General features: G+C 44.4%; 3 protein-coding genes across 4 annotated transcripts in view; 2 read left to right on the top strand and 1 right to left on the bottom strand.

Moving 5' to 3' along the window:
- Window positions 1-3,505, top strand: part of LOC111237591 (3-oxo-5-alpha-steroid 4-dehydrogenase 2-like) — a 6,089-nt gene extending 2,584 nt beyond the window's left edge. Inside the window, exons 2-5 of the mRNA XM_022766737.1 lie at window positions 1-37; window positions 1,369-1,470; window positions 1,873-2,023; window positions 3,210-3,505. The exon at window positions 1-37 is cut by the window's left edge and continues 127 nt beyond it. Coding sequence (XP_022622458.1) covers window positions 1-37; window positions 1,369-1,470; window positions 1,873-2,023; window positions 3,210-3,276 — 357 coding nt within the window. The 3' untranslated portion in view covers window positions 3,277-3,505. The remainder of the gene's footprint in view (window positions 38-1,368; window positions 1,471-1,872; window positions 2,024-3,209) is intronic.
- Window positions 3,506-4,510: 1,005 nt separating this feature from the next.
- On the top strand, window positions 4,511-8,140 carry dpy30 (dpy-30, histone methyltransferase complex regulatory subunit). Its single transcript, XM_022766715.1, has 5 exons — window positions 4,511-4,578; window positions 5,870-5,910; window positions 6,487-6,534; window positions 6,641-6,783; window positions 7,965-8,140. Exons 1-5 carry the CDS (start codon window positions 4,569-4,571, stop codon window positions 8,035-8,037), a joined length of 315 nt encoding a protein of 104 aa, XP_022622436.1. The 5' UTR covers window positions 4,511-4,568; the 3' UTR covers window positions 8,038-8,140.
- A 1,865-nt stretch (window positions 8,141-10,005) lies between these two features.
- On the bottom strand, window positions 10,006-14,423 carry psen2 (presenilin 2). 2 transcript variants are annotated; one of them, XM_022766716.1, is made up of 11 exons: window positions 14,353-14,423; window positions 13,270-13,409; window positions 12,968-13,185; window positions 12,754-12,895; window positions 12,585-12,652; window positions 12,276-12,496; window positions 12,063-12,161; window positions 11,806-11,871; window positions 11,149-11,235; window positions 10,922-11,037; window positions 10,006-10,679 (listed from the first exon to the last, which is right to left on the bottom strand). In XM_022766716.1, exons 2-11 carry the CDS (start codon window positions 13,399-13,401, stop codon window positions 10,524-10,526), a joined length of 1,305 nt encoding a protein of 434 aa, XP_022622437.1. In that variant the 5' UTR covers window positions 13,402-13,409; window positions 14,353-14,423; the 3' UTR covers window positions 10,006-10,523. The 2 variants fall into 2 exon arrangements, with proteins under 2 accessions (XP_022622437.1, XP_022622438.1); XM_022766717.1 differs by lacking the exon at window positions 14,353-14,423 and adding an exon at window positions 13,990-14,343.
- Between the last annotated feature and the right edge of the window lie 292 nt (window positions 14,424-14,715).

The following is a 14,715-nucleotide window of genomic DNA, read 5'->3' on the forward strand; positions in this document are numbered from 1 at the left end:
GAAGACACCTGGCTGACCAAAGCTCGCCTGGCTGCAGGTGAGTCACAACAACATGAAGCGTGACCTCCATCTTATGTTAAATTGTATTTTAATCGTCTTCTACACAGAAACAAATTCTGTAGCTCCATCAATAAATAAATAAATAATTGAGGGAGAAGCCGCTTTGAGTGACAGGTGGGTGCAGTCACAGTTAGCTAGCTGCTAGTTGTCAGTGTTTGTGGTTGTTGGTTCTCCATGTAAATATCAGACGGATCATGTGACTTGTTTTTAACGGACTAACAGAACATGAGGAAGTCCAAGCTCCTGTTTTTAATCAACAGGTGTCAGTGTCTGCACTGACCTTACCTGGCTGTTAGCTTAGCTCGTCAGTCTTGTGCATGAATGTGTTCAATGAGCAGCATTCATTGAACACGTTCATATTTTCAGTGAATTCTGTACTGAACAAATCAGTTTACAAATGATGAATTTGAATGTGAACGCCGCTCACGTTTTACGACAGTTTCACAACACGCCGCATGGCGTCTCCATAGACACGGCCCAGCTTGGCTGCTGCTAGCGGTACAGGCGGTACAGACGCATCTGCTACTGCTGAAGCCGGTTTGTTTGAGCATCTGAAGCAGTTTATGAACAAACAAGTGAAGACTCAGACGGATTATATTTGTATACGAATTTAAATGTAACTAATGTCTGTGATTCTTCAGTGGTGTTCAATACTTCAGTTAGTTTGGGAGCGGCAATGATTTGGGGCTTCCAAATTCACACTAAAAATCAAACACATCTGAAATCTAATTTGAACAACTCTCACTCTGCTCATCTGTTTTCATTGCTGTTGTTGGTGGTTACACCTTAGCTCCAAGCTCTACAAACCTCCATCAGGTGTCTAACCTGTTCAGTTACATAGTACACCCTCCTCTGTCAGCCAATCGTAATCCAGAGTTTACAGGTGCCATGGTGTAAATATACACCATGGCACCATGGGGGAGGGGGGGGGGCAACGGGTGAAACACATCAGGGCGGGGCACATGATCACAGGAGCAGGGAAAACAAAGACAGGAAGTAAAATAACCAACAGATTCATAAGGAAGAAATTTCAAAATAAAACAGGAAATATGGTTGTGACAAAATTGGGAATTAGTGTTGTTGAAATTTACATTCACTATATATACACACACACACACACATATATATATATATGTGTGTGTGTGTGTGTGTGTGTGTGTGTGTGTGTCTGTGTGTGTGTGTGTGTGTGTGTGTGTGTGTGTGTGTGTGTGTATGTGTGTGTCTGTTGTGTGTGTGTCTGTGTGTGTGTGTGTGTGTGTGTGTGTGTGTGTGTGTGTGTATATGTCTGAACGCTCTCTTTGTTCGTAGGTTTTCTTCTGTTTGTGGTTGGAATGATCATCAACATCCACAGCGATCACATCCTGCGCAACCTGAGAAAACCTGGAGAGATCACCTACAGGATCCCCCGAGGTACGACACACCCTGACCCACATCAGACCCTGATCCACATCAGACCCTGATCCACATCAGACCCTGACCCACATCAGATCCTGATCCACATCAGACCCTGACCCACATCAGACCCTGACCCACATCAGATCCTGATCCACATCAGATCCTGATCCACATCAGACCCTGATCCACATCACATCCTGATCCACATCAGACCCTGATCCACATCAGACCCTGACCCACATCAGATCCTGATCCACATCAGACCCTGATCCACATCAGACCCTGATCCACATCAGACCCTGACCCACATCAGATCAGCTGATAGAACCTTTGTCACTAGGTCATCATGTGTGTCTCAGCTGCTGCGCGGTCTGTGCTGAACTCTGTCCCTCATCCCTGGACCTGTGTCTCTCTCAGGGGGGGTGTTTGAGTTCGTGTCCGGTGCTAACTTCTTCGGGGAGATCGTGGAGTGGTGTGGTTACGCCGTGGCCACGTGGTCGTTACCAACCTTCGCCTTCGCTTTCTTCACAGTCTGCTCCGTGGGGCCCAGAGCGCTCGAGCACCACAGGTATCTTCATTCTCTGTCACCTGAACAGCAGCTGCTTTCTTGATCCTTGTCTGTCCAGACGTCTGAGAACTCACTGAAAAGGGGTTTGTACGGTGGCCCTGAGAGGAGAAAACACATGAGCCGCAGATACTCACAACACAACAGGAAGTGTTTCCAGGGGGACACTGAAAAGTGAAGCACCTGGCTCAGACTTGTTGTTTAAAGCTTTGTGACTTTTGAAGTTAAATCCCTTGAATAATAAGAGTGTCCAGCAGGTTCGTCTCTTTTTATTCCTCCGCCCGGCAACAGTCAGAGCGGCGGCCATTTTGTTTTCAGGTCACCCATCCGTCTCCTTGGACACGATATCTCAGTAACACCTGCAGGGAACGTCTTCAAATTTGGCACAAACGTTCACCAGGACTTACGGATGAACTGATTAGATTTTGGTGATCAGAGGTCGAAGGTCAAGGTCACGGTGACCTCACAAATCACTTTATAGCCATTATTCAAGACTTTACACACATGGTTCATATTTTATGGATAAACAGGTTGTAGGAGCCATTTCTATGTGAATATATGTAGACACCAAATTTGGCCAGTAGGTGTCCTCATTGTATTGTGTGTGTGTGAATTTCTATATGGGTGGGAACCTCCTGGCAGGTGTCAGGTGTTGCTAGGCGGAAGGAGCACACAGTTTTTCGACCGCTGCTGTCACGTTGGTTTGTTGTTTGGTGAACAAAGCTGTATGGACTTTATCTGCACTGAGTAATGGATTCTTGCATGGTTTAAAGATCCAGACGGTGAGAAATAAAGAAAGCATCAAATAAAGAAGCGAATCTGGAAGCTGTTTGTTTCATTGGACACAAGTTATAGTCATGCAGCAGCAGCAGGCGCGTCGATTAGTTTTAGCCCGTCTATGCAGCCCCTCACTGGCTTTAAGTTCAGGCTTAGCCGCTACACAGGTTGTGACCTGGAACTAGTCTGAGTGGCGGAGGGATACGACATGGAGGAGGAGATTCTAGTTTCTTTTTAAGAAACTTTTCCCCTTAATTCTGGCAGAGAGAGATGACGTCGTGTCCGCTGGAAACGCTCACGTTGTGTTGTCAGTATTTGCAGCACGTGTTGTCACATGTTCTATATATGTTCTATATATATTCTATTTATGTTCTATTTATGTTGTAAACAGTTCCTCCTGTCTGTGTTGCAGAGACTACCAGAAGAGGTTTGAGGATTACCCTCGCTCCAGGAGAGCTCTCATTCCTTTCTTACTGTGAGGACATCATCTCAGCTCTTTAGTTTCTGTCCCTCTCTGTCTCTGTCTGTCTCTCTGACGGACGCCTCCTTCATCACATGACATCAGTACTACCAGTTGTGTGTTGATGCGTTGAGTGTTATAATGTGTTGTAAACATCAGGAGACAAACGCAGCGACAATCTGGTCACTTGACTTCGATGATGATGATGATGACGACGATGATGATGATGATGACGACGATGATGATGATGATGACGACGATGATGATGATGATGACGACGATGATGATGATGATGACGACGATGATGATGATGATGACGACGATGATGATGATGATGACGACGATGATGATGATGATTCACACCCACAGTTATAAAGTGCCTTATAAAACTCAAGCAGAAACACTTCCTCCTCAGTGGGAACTACCCCTCCCTCTGGGAATGAAGTGTATATTAGTGTGTGACTCTGAGCTGAGCACGCGCTCTGTTTGTTTGTGATGTCATGATATCAGTAAATTCTTATTGTTGTGATACAAATAAAATGTATATTTCACTGAATATTATTCACTGCAATAATAAGATCAACACATGAAACCTTTTAGTTGCTGATTAAATTCTATATTTGAAATAATAATGACTGATGTTTTGGTAACATAATGAATTTATTTCTAAACTTATTTCTAAACAAAGAAGAAGATCAGAAATAATTGGTGAGCCGTGACTCTCTGAACTGTTGATTCATGTTGAGGTAATAAAGTGAAGGAGGTTCTCTTCATAACTTTGTATATATCCAGTAAAACAAGAAAGATAAAGGATTGATATTGAATATTATTTTGATTTCTTCGGATTAGAAAAATAAACTATTTCGGAATATATTGTGGAATATTTTTAACGATCAGCTACAAGATACAAACATTTCAGTTGTTTTGAAAGGTGATGAACAAGAAGGATTTTTTTGTGCATTTGATTTTATTCATGGAAAAATTCCACCTTCACAAAAAGATCGACTTCAATATGGCTCCATGATGAGAGATTTTCAAAATAAGACTGCTGTGGAAAACACAGTCATTTGTTTGATTGGAGATCTTATAGTTTGATTTATGTTTCTGTTTTCTGTTCTTTTATCTGTGTCCATTGTAAAACTCTGGCTGGAATGAACCGTTTTGTTTCGTGAACATAAAGGAACAAAACGTTTTAATCGGCTTTTATTTTGAAGTGTCTACACGAACCGGAAGCATACGTGACGTTGGGACCGTAATGTTAAAGCAGAATCTACTTACGCCGGGTTTCTCGCGTAAACATCCACAACAAACATGGCGGACGGTGAGTTCATTGTTGACCATTGATCGCGTTTTTGAACAGTTTTATCGTGTTTCTGTTTTCTTTGCCGCGTGTTTCCGCTTTGATTCAACGACTCGTCGACTCGGTTCAAACCACCGGAGTCGATTTTACCGGTTAGTGAGGTTTATTTACCGGTCAAAGGCCGTTAATGTGATGCTAAGCTAATTTACCGCCGTTTACAAAGCAGCGCAGAGCGACCGACACCAGATTACAGATTTTAATAAAGACATAAGAATGTGGAAACAGTTATTGATGGTTTCCATCGGAGCAGAGCAGTAAACGGAAGACAGGGTTTCTTTTATCAAGGTTCTTTTAGAAACCGAGACACAAACTGGGAGAAATAAACTCGTTCCTTGTTTTCAGCCGCTTTATTTAACGGTTTTCTTTTTAAATGAGAAAGTAGCTCTGATGTTTTTCTACGGCGACTTTTATTCCTCAAACTGACTCCGGATACGCTCCGCTAATAGATTCCGCTCGAACTAGAGTCTGTTCAAAAATGAGCAAATTTAGAGATTCATCCCTTATCGATGCTGAGTGATAGGAGCTAAAGGTCAGGTACTGATCGATAGGCTCTGTTGGTCAATACGGCGTGACGTGGGTCAAACACAGCAATGTTTATTTAATGTTAAACTCTAGAAATATAACGTGGAGTCTCTTTGTACCAAACTCTGTTCAACCAATTAGCAAACAACAACAACAAACGATTAGCCGACCAATCATCGGAGTAATACTTTATCAATGATCAATATTTGATGAATCATTGTTTCTCTGTAAATATTGAATGTAATTCACGCTTTTTTTTCACAACATAATCCAATTAAATGAGAAATGAAAACCAGGAATGAAGTGAGAGGACTTCTCCTGCTCCAGCTGTTAGAAGACTGAACAATAAGGTTTTGTCTTTTTGTTGAGACTGAACATGAAGCTCTTTCTTCACATCAGTGAAAACAGCTGAAACCTTTATCCACAACCATCGAATGATCAAATCTATTGTTCGTCACGTCCGTCACGTTGGAGATTTTCTGTATTCCTCTGCACCAACCCGTGGTCAGAAGTTTGTATTTCTGTTGACAAAATGGCCTCAACACAAAGTCCATTTAGTGGCTGTTGTGGAACTTTCAACCGTATCACATGATCCAATGAGTGTGAACTAGAAGAAGTTAAGAGCTCCTCATCCACGTGGGGTCAAAGGTCGAGCTGTGGGGCAGAGATCACCTGAAACAGTTCAATGACCTCAGACTGAGGAAACTAAAAACCAGCTCTTCTCTTTCAGATCACACAGACGCAGATCAGTCGATGGAGGGACACACTCCTGTGAGTAACACACACAGAGACACACACAGGGACACACACAGGGACACACACACAGTGACACAGACACACACACACAGTGACACAGAGACACACACACAGTGACACAGTCACACACACAGACACACACAGTGACACAGACACACACAGTGACACACACACACAGTGACACAGAGACACACACAGACACACACACAGTGACACAGAGACACACACAGACACACACACAGTGACACAGAGACACACACACAGTGACACAGAGACACACACAGTCACACACACAGTGACACACAGACACACACAGACACACACACAGTGACACAGAGACACACACAGTCACACACACAGTGACACAGTCCAGTCATTAAAGGAACAATCCGACCTTTAGTGAACCCTGCCAGAGTCAGACGGTTCACTGTCCTCTGTATCCAGGTTTAGCTTCGCACAAAGACTGAATGCGGAGGGAAACTGTTAGCCTAGCTTGATCAGTATTGATCATTTAGTTAATGATCAGTTTTGTATTGATTCTTGTGATCCAGTGTGTTTCTATAAAACCAGTGAACATGAATCCTCCTGCAGGTGTCTGAAAACCCTCACGCAGAGTACGGCCTGACAGACAACATCCAGGTAGCACACACACACACACACACACACACACACACACACACACACACACACACTGTGTAATGACAGGTTTAGGGCAGACTCCCAGCATGCTTTGCTTGCTCCTCAGAGGACGGGGGAGAACGAGAAGGCGAGTGCAGAGAAGCTGTCTAAGCAGAAGGTGGACCTGCAGGCCCTGCCCACCAGAGCGTACCTGGACCAGACCGTGGTCCCCATCCTGCTGCAGGGCCTGTCAGTGCTCGCCAAAGAGAGGTCAGAGTGTGTGTGTGTGTGTGTCTGAGCTACTTTTACTTTCTTTACTTTCAATGTTTCTTCCTTGAGGTCAAGGAAAGATGTGAAGGAGAATTGATGCGACTGCACTGACACTAAACTTTTGTTTTCTAACTGACTTTATTTAAACACCTGGAGGATGAATCCTCCTTTAACCACAGAAACAAACAGGATGAAATGTTGAAAGTAGAAAATACAAACAGAGAAAGTTGAGCCATTTAAATAATAATTAGATAATAATAAACTGAGCAACAGATCAGAATAAATTATATTTAGTTTTCTAACATTTTTAAACATTTGATAAATAGAGAAAATTAATGTTTGTCTTTCCACAATGGGAGGATTCAGTGCAACATGAATGTATAGACTAAAGTATTTAGTTGTGGTGATGATGATGATGATGATGATGATGATGATGATGATGATGTAACTATAGATTCATCAGCTCGTTCTTCATGGCGACTCCTGACTGATGAAAGAGAATGAATCTATATTTATGGATCTGAGCTTCAGTCCATCAGACAGAAACAGCTGCTCTGATGTTTCTACATTTATGTGGTTTTAAATGCTGCTGCAGCAAGGCATTGTGGGACGGCATGTGTCCTTTCCTTTGGTGAAGGAAGCTCCAGTGTTTCCTAAAGGAGATGAGAGAGGAAGCAGTGAAGCTCCTCTCCTCATGAAGCTGCTCAGAGACTGAAGATCATTTCTCTGTCTGAAGCTTCAGGAGAACGAAACCCTTTTTAACCACAGGCCCGCCCAGGTGCATGCTGGTCCTGGACCATTCCACCTACAGAGATAACCCCCAGGTGCCCATAGCATGAGCCAAATAAACAACGTACTAGTTAACAGTAACTAACTAAGCTAGATAAGCAAATGATATAAAGAAACTAACAACTAACAAAAGAGAATATTATTATTATTATTATTATTATTATTATTATTATTATTATTATTATTATCATCATTATTATTACCAAAAACAAATGAATTAAAAAGGTGAATAAATAATAGAAAAACCAACAAACTAGTAAAAAGCTCCTACAAACATTATTCATCATAGTTTACGTTGATGAGATGAACAGTGTCAAACATCTGGCCGCTCCCTTCCCGTCTCTGCTCCAGTGCGTCCTGTTGATCAGCTGATGTTTCTTCTTCTCTCTCAGACCTCCGAACCCCATCGAGTACCTGGCGGCGTTCCTGCTCAAGAACAAATCTCAGTTTGAAGAGAGAAGTTAGAGCGGCGTGTGTTGGACGCTGCAGCTCGTCTCAGCTCCTGTGTTGGTTCATGAACCGTTAGACTGTTTTTTTATTTCATCAGAATAAACATGTTGATGTGAAAGGGCAGCTCTTTGGGATTTTATTCTGAAAGGATGGTCCTTTTCCGACTGTAAAAAAAACAAACAATTGAGCTTGTTCTGTTTCTTTCTTCAGATGGATACACAGCTGGAGTCAGGGTGTGGTTAGCCTGAGGAGGCGGATGGATACAGTGTTGTTAGCCAAGAAATAGTTCCAGCACATAACTTTCCCTGAAACCTGGAACTGTAGCGGTCAGGATGACGACGTTTGATTTTCAGATGTTTGAGTAGAAAAGGTGAAGTTTGAAGAACCAGACAGGAAGTGAAGCTGAAACAAGTTCAATAGAATCATTTTTATTTCTCAGCTCATGACAGAAGTTTGACTTTATTGCACATTAACAACGAAATAAAGCAAAATCTCTTCAACATGTTTCAGTTACAAAATGAAACGGTACACAGAAACACTTTTTACAAAATATATAAAGAGTTAGAAATAAAGCTAATGAAGACACAGGATGGAGGGAAACAAACTGTCTTCACTCATATTTTACTTCATCGTTTAAATTCTAAACAAAATAATTTGTACCTAATAAACTTACAGCTGATATGGAGTGAACTTGGGGCTTTGGGGCTTTTGATGCCCCGGGGCAGTTCAAAGGTTCAGTTCACCCACAGTCACGTGTGTTCAGGAGATCTGCTGCGACATGAACAATGACCCAGACTCACCTGGAAAAACCCAAAACCCACATCCCAGAGGTCAAAGGTCAGCAGACTGAAGGTGTGGCCCGTCGCAAACCTCAAAGGCTGAAGCGAAATGAGACAGAGGATTTACTCTGTGCGTCACCAACCATACGTGTCATTGCGTCTCAAAGTGCGGCTCCTGTTGCCTAGCAACCTTGACAACACGTAACTTTTTTTTTCTCAAAAACGTTTAGCTTGAAGAAGCCTGGCTTCAACAGTTGACCCGTTATCTGTTGAACTGAGATGAAACACAATGCTGACATGTAAAAGTCTCTCTGTCGGTGTTGTTAGCTTTCGTTACCGGCGCGCAATGAATCTTGGGATAGGTCGGCCGGCCTCGTCACGCCGCTGTGACGCAAACGGTCTTCAAATGCCGCCTCTGAAGGACGCGGGACGCGGCCTCTGCGAACGTCGGTTGAACGTTGTCATATTTTAACCAGAAACCTGTTGACAGTGACGTCTGTGAGGTCAAACGGAACACCTTGAGCATTAGCTTGTGATTTCGACCTGAGAGGTCAGACCTTTGACCTTTGACCTAAGGAGAGAGTATGAGGGATGAAAGAAGCGACATAAAAAGGTTTGTGTTCCTTTTTTTTTTTTCTTACATCTGTCTGTAGTGTTTTACAACATTATAAAAGCAACAGAACACGTAGCTAGTGTTAGCGTTAGCTTTTATACGGTCTATGGGTGTTCCACTTAGAGCTCCCCCTAGAGGCCTGGAGCTGCAGCTTGTTTGTTGTTTTTGTTTGTGTTTTTCAGTCTGCGTGCTTTCTCCTGATGGAAAGTGTTTTGGGCCATTGCAGCTCGTTTGTCCTCGTCAGCCACCGTACAAATATCAGTCTCACTGAAGGAGATATCAAAAGCTCCAGAATCTAAACCTAATCTTCCTACCTCAGCGGGGCGTTTTGCTTTGTTTCGTATACTGGAAAATGTATTTGTGTGATTTGGGTGAACTGAGCCTTTAACGAACTTTCTCTAAGACAGTAAAAAAAACAAACACACCAACTCAGATTAAAACTAAAACTGGATTAAATCAAAGTTTATCTGATTAAATTAGAGCAACAACTGAATCTTTAATTAAACCTGGTTCCAGACAAGTTTGATTAAATTAAATCCTAATCTTTATTTAAACCCCCCACCCCCACATACACACTCCCCACCCCCACCCCTCAATAACCTTTTATTTCTTACATAAAAAAGTCCAAATTTACTTGAGAATTGAATGTGTTGAATCTGTGACCTCATGGAAAAATCCACCTTAAAAATCCACTTTAAAACTCTGTAAAACATTCAAATACAGCTGTTTATGTTTGTTGGTTTGTTTCTGCACTCGGAGATGTGAGGGTTCAAGTGTCAGCCAATCACAGTCAGCCGCCACAGCGAGTCATGTGACAGAGACTCTACAAACACGACCAGCTACATGATTTAAGGCGGATCTTTCCTTTGAATGATCGGTCAACAGGTGACACACCTGAGCAGAAACGACCAGGGAACGCCCCCCAAGCTTCCCCTGTCTGTGACATCACTTCCTGTGGTCTGTTTAAAGCAGACTTTCAGAGACAGGTAGAAGAGGGGTGCAGGAAGTTTTTGTCTTTGTGCGTTACATCACCAGACGGCGGCGGTGGCTGCAGGATAACGAGGAGGAGGGCGGGGTGGGCAGGAGGGCGGGGTGGGCAGGGCTTCGTCTCAGATGTAGAACTGGTGAGCTGCCAGGTTGTCCATGAAGGGCTGAACCAGGAAGTCCGTGGAGAAGTAGAAGACGAGGCCGAAGGTGATGGAGATGGGCAGCGCCGGCAGAGCTTTCTTAAAGATGGCCAACAGCAGCAGAGTCAGGCACAGACCCTGAGACAGGCACAGGTGAGGCACAGGTGCACCATGGTCACATGACAGTTACATGACAGCAGTCAGTCACACATTACACTACAGCACCACTCAGACGTTAAAGTTTCAAGTTAAAGTTTAAAGTTACGGTAAAAGTAAAAATTTAAATTTAAAGTTACAGTTTAAAGTTCAAAGTTAAACTTCAATTTAATAGTTAAATTTAAAGTTTAAAGTTAGCCGTGCCGTCTTAAACCAGGACTTACAATCAGAATGGCGACGAAGCAGGCGAGCGTCGTGTTCCAGTCTCCGCCCGTCGCTGCAGCTTTACCAACCAGAACGCTGTAGAAGATGAAATCACCGAGGCCTAGCTTCACCCCCCCTACACACACACACACACACACACACACACACACACACACACACACACACACCTTTAATATCTTAAAGACACACTGTTCTAATGTTGTGTCTTTACACTGGTTAAACTCACTGTCTTCCTCCAGCTCGTCCTCTGCAAACGTCCGGGACTGTCGGCTCTCAGGCTCCGCCCCTCTGACGCTCTGCTCCGCCTCCTCATCTGAAAAACAAAATGGAGGCAGACAGCATGAATACAATGAACTGGTTAAAAGGTAAATGTGGATGTCAGTGTGTGAGGTCAATATACATGAACATAATATTCTAATATTTAAAGAAACTAAAAATGTATTAATTTTCCACTTGTTTCACTAATTAGTTTTAAAAAGTAAAAACAAACAAATGAATGTAAAACAGAAAATGACTGTTAGACGTGATTTTAAAATGTATCTTATAAATTTATGTATTTAATTAATTCAGAGAAAAACATAAAAATGTAAAATGTTTTTTTTACTTTTTTACTGTTTAAATTTTTGATTTTAATGCAAATTTAATAAATAACTGATTTTAATTTCAATGAAGCAGCTGAGTTATCGATAACCACTGAGTAACTAGAGCTCCATCATGTAGATCATGACATGAAAGAGAACAGGAAGTGGACAGAATAACATGAACACGGCGACATAAACAACACGTCATGTGACTGTCATAGAGGTGTTCATCGTATTCTGTCAACCCTCATTTCCCATGATTCCTTGCTTGTGATGGGCGCAGCTTTTGTTTCTTATCTGACCTGTTTCGTGTTCAGAGCGCTGAGCGTCCATCGGGCTCGCCATTCCCACCGTCCACACCATGGCAGCTGAGCGTGCGCGCACACACACACACACAATAAACAAATGTAGACATGTTAGCGTGTCACTTCCTGTCGACTCTTTAATACAAAGATAAAAGGATGAAACTCGTCACAGCGTCAGTTTCACGCTCGTCTCCTTCATGATTATTGATTATTGATATACATTATTTGATGACATCACAGCGTGACGGACTCACAGGAGTAGATGAGGGCGGGGAAGATGGGCTCGTTGCGTTCCTGAGCCGTCTCCACCAACATCCTGAGAGGACCTTTGGGAGACAGGACGGCCACCAGGTCTGCAACAACAAACAACCAGAGCAAGGCATGATGGGAAAGAGTCCCTGTCAACAAACAGACTGACCCGTCATCAGCTGGTGTGTTACCTCGTGCTCAGGTCACCGCGGACTCACCGTAGACGGAGATGGCGCCCAGGATGACCCAGGCCGACCACTCGGGCAGGTACTTGATGAAGACCAGCGCCATGAGGGCGCTGATGAGGATGAGGTAGGCCTGCTGCAGCTGGAGCGGGCCCTTCCAGTGGATACAGATCATCCCCACCGCCCCGAAGTTCCAGATCATCACCCCCACCGTCGGGTAGTCCACGGCCAGGTTGTACGTCTTAAACACCTCCCTGCAAACAGAGGAGCGGTCAACGCGTCTCCCCCAGGTGAGTCCTGCTGGTCACAGTCATGACATCACACAGAGGGGGCGGGACTCACCCGAGGTACATGAAGCTGAACCAGAAGAGCAGCATGAGGGAGGACAGGATGAGCCAGCCGTGGATGAACTGAACGACACAAACACACACACCTGCTCAGGTAACAGCGCCACATGTTCTGTACAGTGAGGGGGGGGCTATACCTCTACCTGAACACCTGAGCTCCTCACCTTGTAGCAGCGATACTTGTAGAGGACGACCAGGAAGATGGTCATGACCACGATGACGCTGATCATGATGATGGTGTTGAGGACGGAGTTGAGGAGCCGGCGGCCGACAGATGGCGTGTTCTCTGTGAACGGCGTGTAGATCCTGCGGGGACAAACATGGCGGTTAGCTGAGGGCGGAGCAGTCGTAGGTGCGGCGGCTGAAGCGTGGACCTACAGCTGCTGGTCGGTCTTCTCCGTGTAGAAGCTGACGGACTTGATGGTGGCGACCACCACCACCATGCAGAGGGTGACGGGGATGAACAGCATGATGACGTGCTTGGCTCCGTACTTCAGAGTCAGCTCCTCCTCGTCTGCATCCACCTCCTGATCTCCGCCTCCACCGCCACCGCCACCATCTGCTGCAGCTGGACCCGCCCTCCTGCTCACCCCAGACTGCACCGACAGAGGGCCACAGTCAGGAAATACATCACACCATCATCACTAAGGACATGAGCTCGTGGGAAACTTGACCTTTACCCTTTTGGTTGGCGAGTCATCAGGGGGGGTCAGGTCAGGATCTGGTCTGTAGGACGGGACTGCCGGATTCTCCGACGGGACCAACGCCGTCCTCTCGTTGTATAAGTCCTCGTCGCTGTCCGAGGCGTTCATGGCACTGACTGCAAACAACCAGCAGAGCAGTTAGTGCCGCCCAGCACCAGGACCAGCACTAGCAACAGGAACAGGAACAGGACCAGGACCAGTACCAGGACCAGGAACAGGAACAGGACCAGGACCAGGACCAACCTCCTAGAGACAGGACCAGAGCTAGCTGCTAGCCATCTGCTCAGTAACACCTCAGCTAACTGACTCAGTAATTAGCAGGTATCAGTCGCTGTGCTCACCATACCTGGCTAGCTTAGCTTGTTAACTAGCTAATTAGCCAGCAAATTGATTAGCCTTGGGTTAGCCTTTGGGCAAGACACTCAGCTGTGCTAATGATGCTAACAGGGGTGTATGCTAGTCACAGTTATCAAACCTACATGCCTCAAAGTCTCAGCTACACCCACGCCCCTCCTCTTTGACCATATTTGGATTAGCTGGGAGTTAGGGGCGGAGTCATCACTGCCAAAATGGCGACAGTGGAGCAGCTCACTCAGAAACCTGTGAGTGACGTCACAGATGCCATCTTTATTTACAGTCTATGGTTGAAAGCAGCTGTAAGTACGTGTGTTTTAAATACTAATGTAAAACTCTGACCTGCTGATGTCACCAGGAACCTCAGGGGCCCCCAGGGGCCTCGTGCCCGAGTTCAGCCCCCAAATCTCTAAATCTGCCCCTGCTCGAGAAAACCATCCAGAAACCTAGTTCTGAGTCCACTGAGAGTAAACCGAACTTCTTCATGGGTCATTAACTATTGATCAGTAAGTATGGATCATTAACTGTGACCGAACCGTCGTCATCAGTAGAGTCTCAGTACAGCTGACTGTTTGTTTACGTGACTGACGCCTCGTTCGCACTTTGTTTCGTTATGTCTCGTTTGAAATTCTTCGGCTCTGCTCGTGAGCGAAGAGACCGGAAGTGAAGCGGCGGGTTTTTAAGTTCAAAAGAAAGATGTTTTACCTCGAGTTGAACCGAAGAAAAGTGAACACAGCCGATCTGACGACCCGGAACACGGCAGGCAGTCAGCTGACCGGCGCACCACGTGATCACCGATGTCGTCACGACGTCACGTGGTGTGTCTGCCTCGGTTAATTTTTATAATGTTAAATAATGAAAATATCATCGATACTGACATGAGATGTGACGCAGTATCAGGGCCACGTCGAGGGGAAAAAAGAATCCGAAATTAGGAGAATAAAATCATGATATTTCAAGAAAAGAAATCCTAATACCATGAGAATAACGTCGTAATTTTACGATTAAAAAGTGTTTTTTTAATTGACACACGAAGAATTTTCAGTAATATTTGAAAGTAAATAGAAA

Source organism: Seriola dumerili, unplaced genomic scaffold, assembly GCF_002260705.1.
Source record: "Seriola dumerili isolate Sdu_G_001 unplaced genomic scaffold, Sdu_1.0 BDQW01001001.1, whole genome shotgun sequence".
Lineage (NCBI taxonomy): Eukaryota > Metazoa > Chordata > Actinopteri > Carangiformes > Carangidae > Seriola > Seriola dumerili.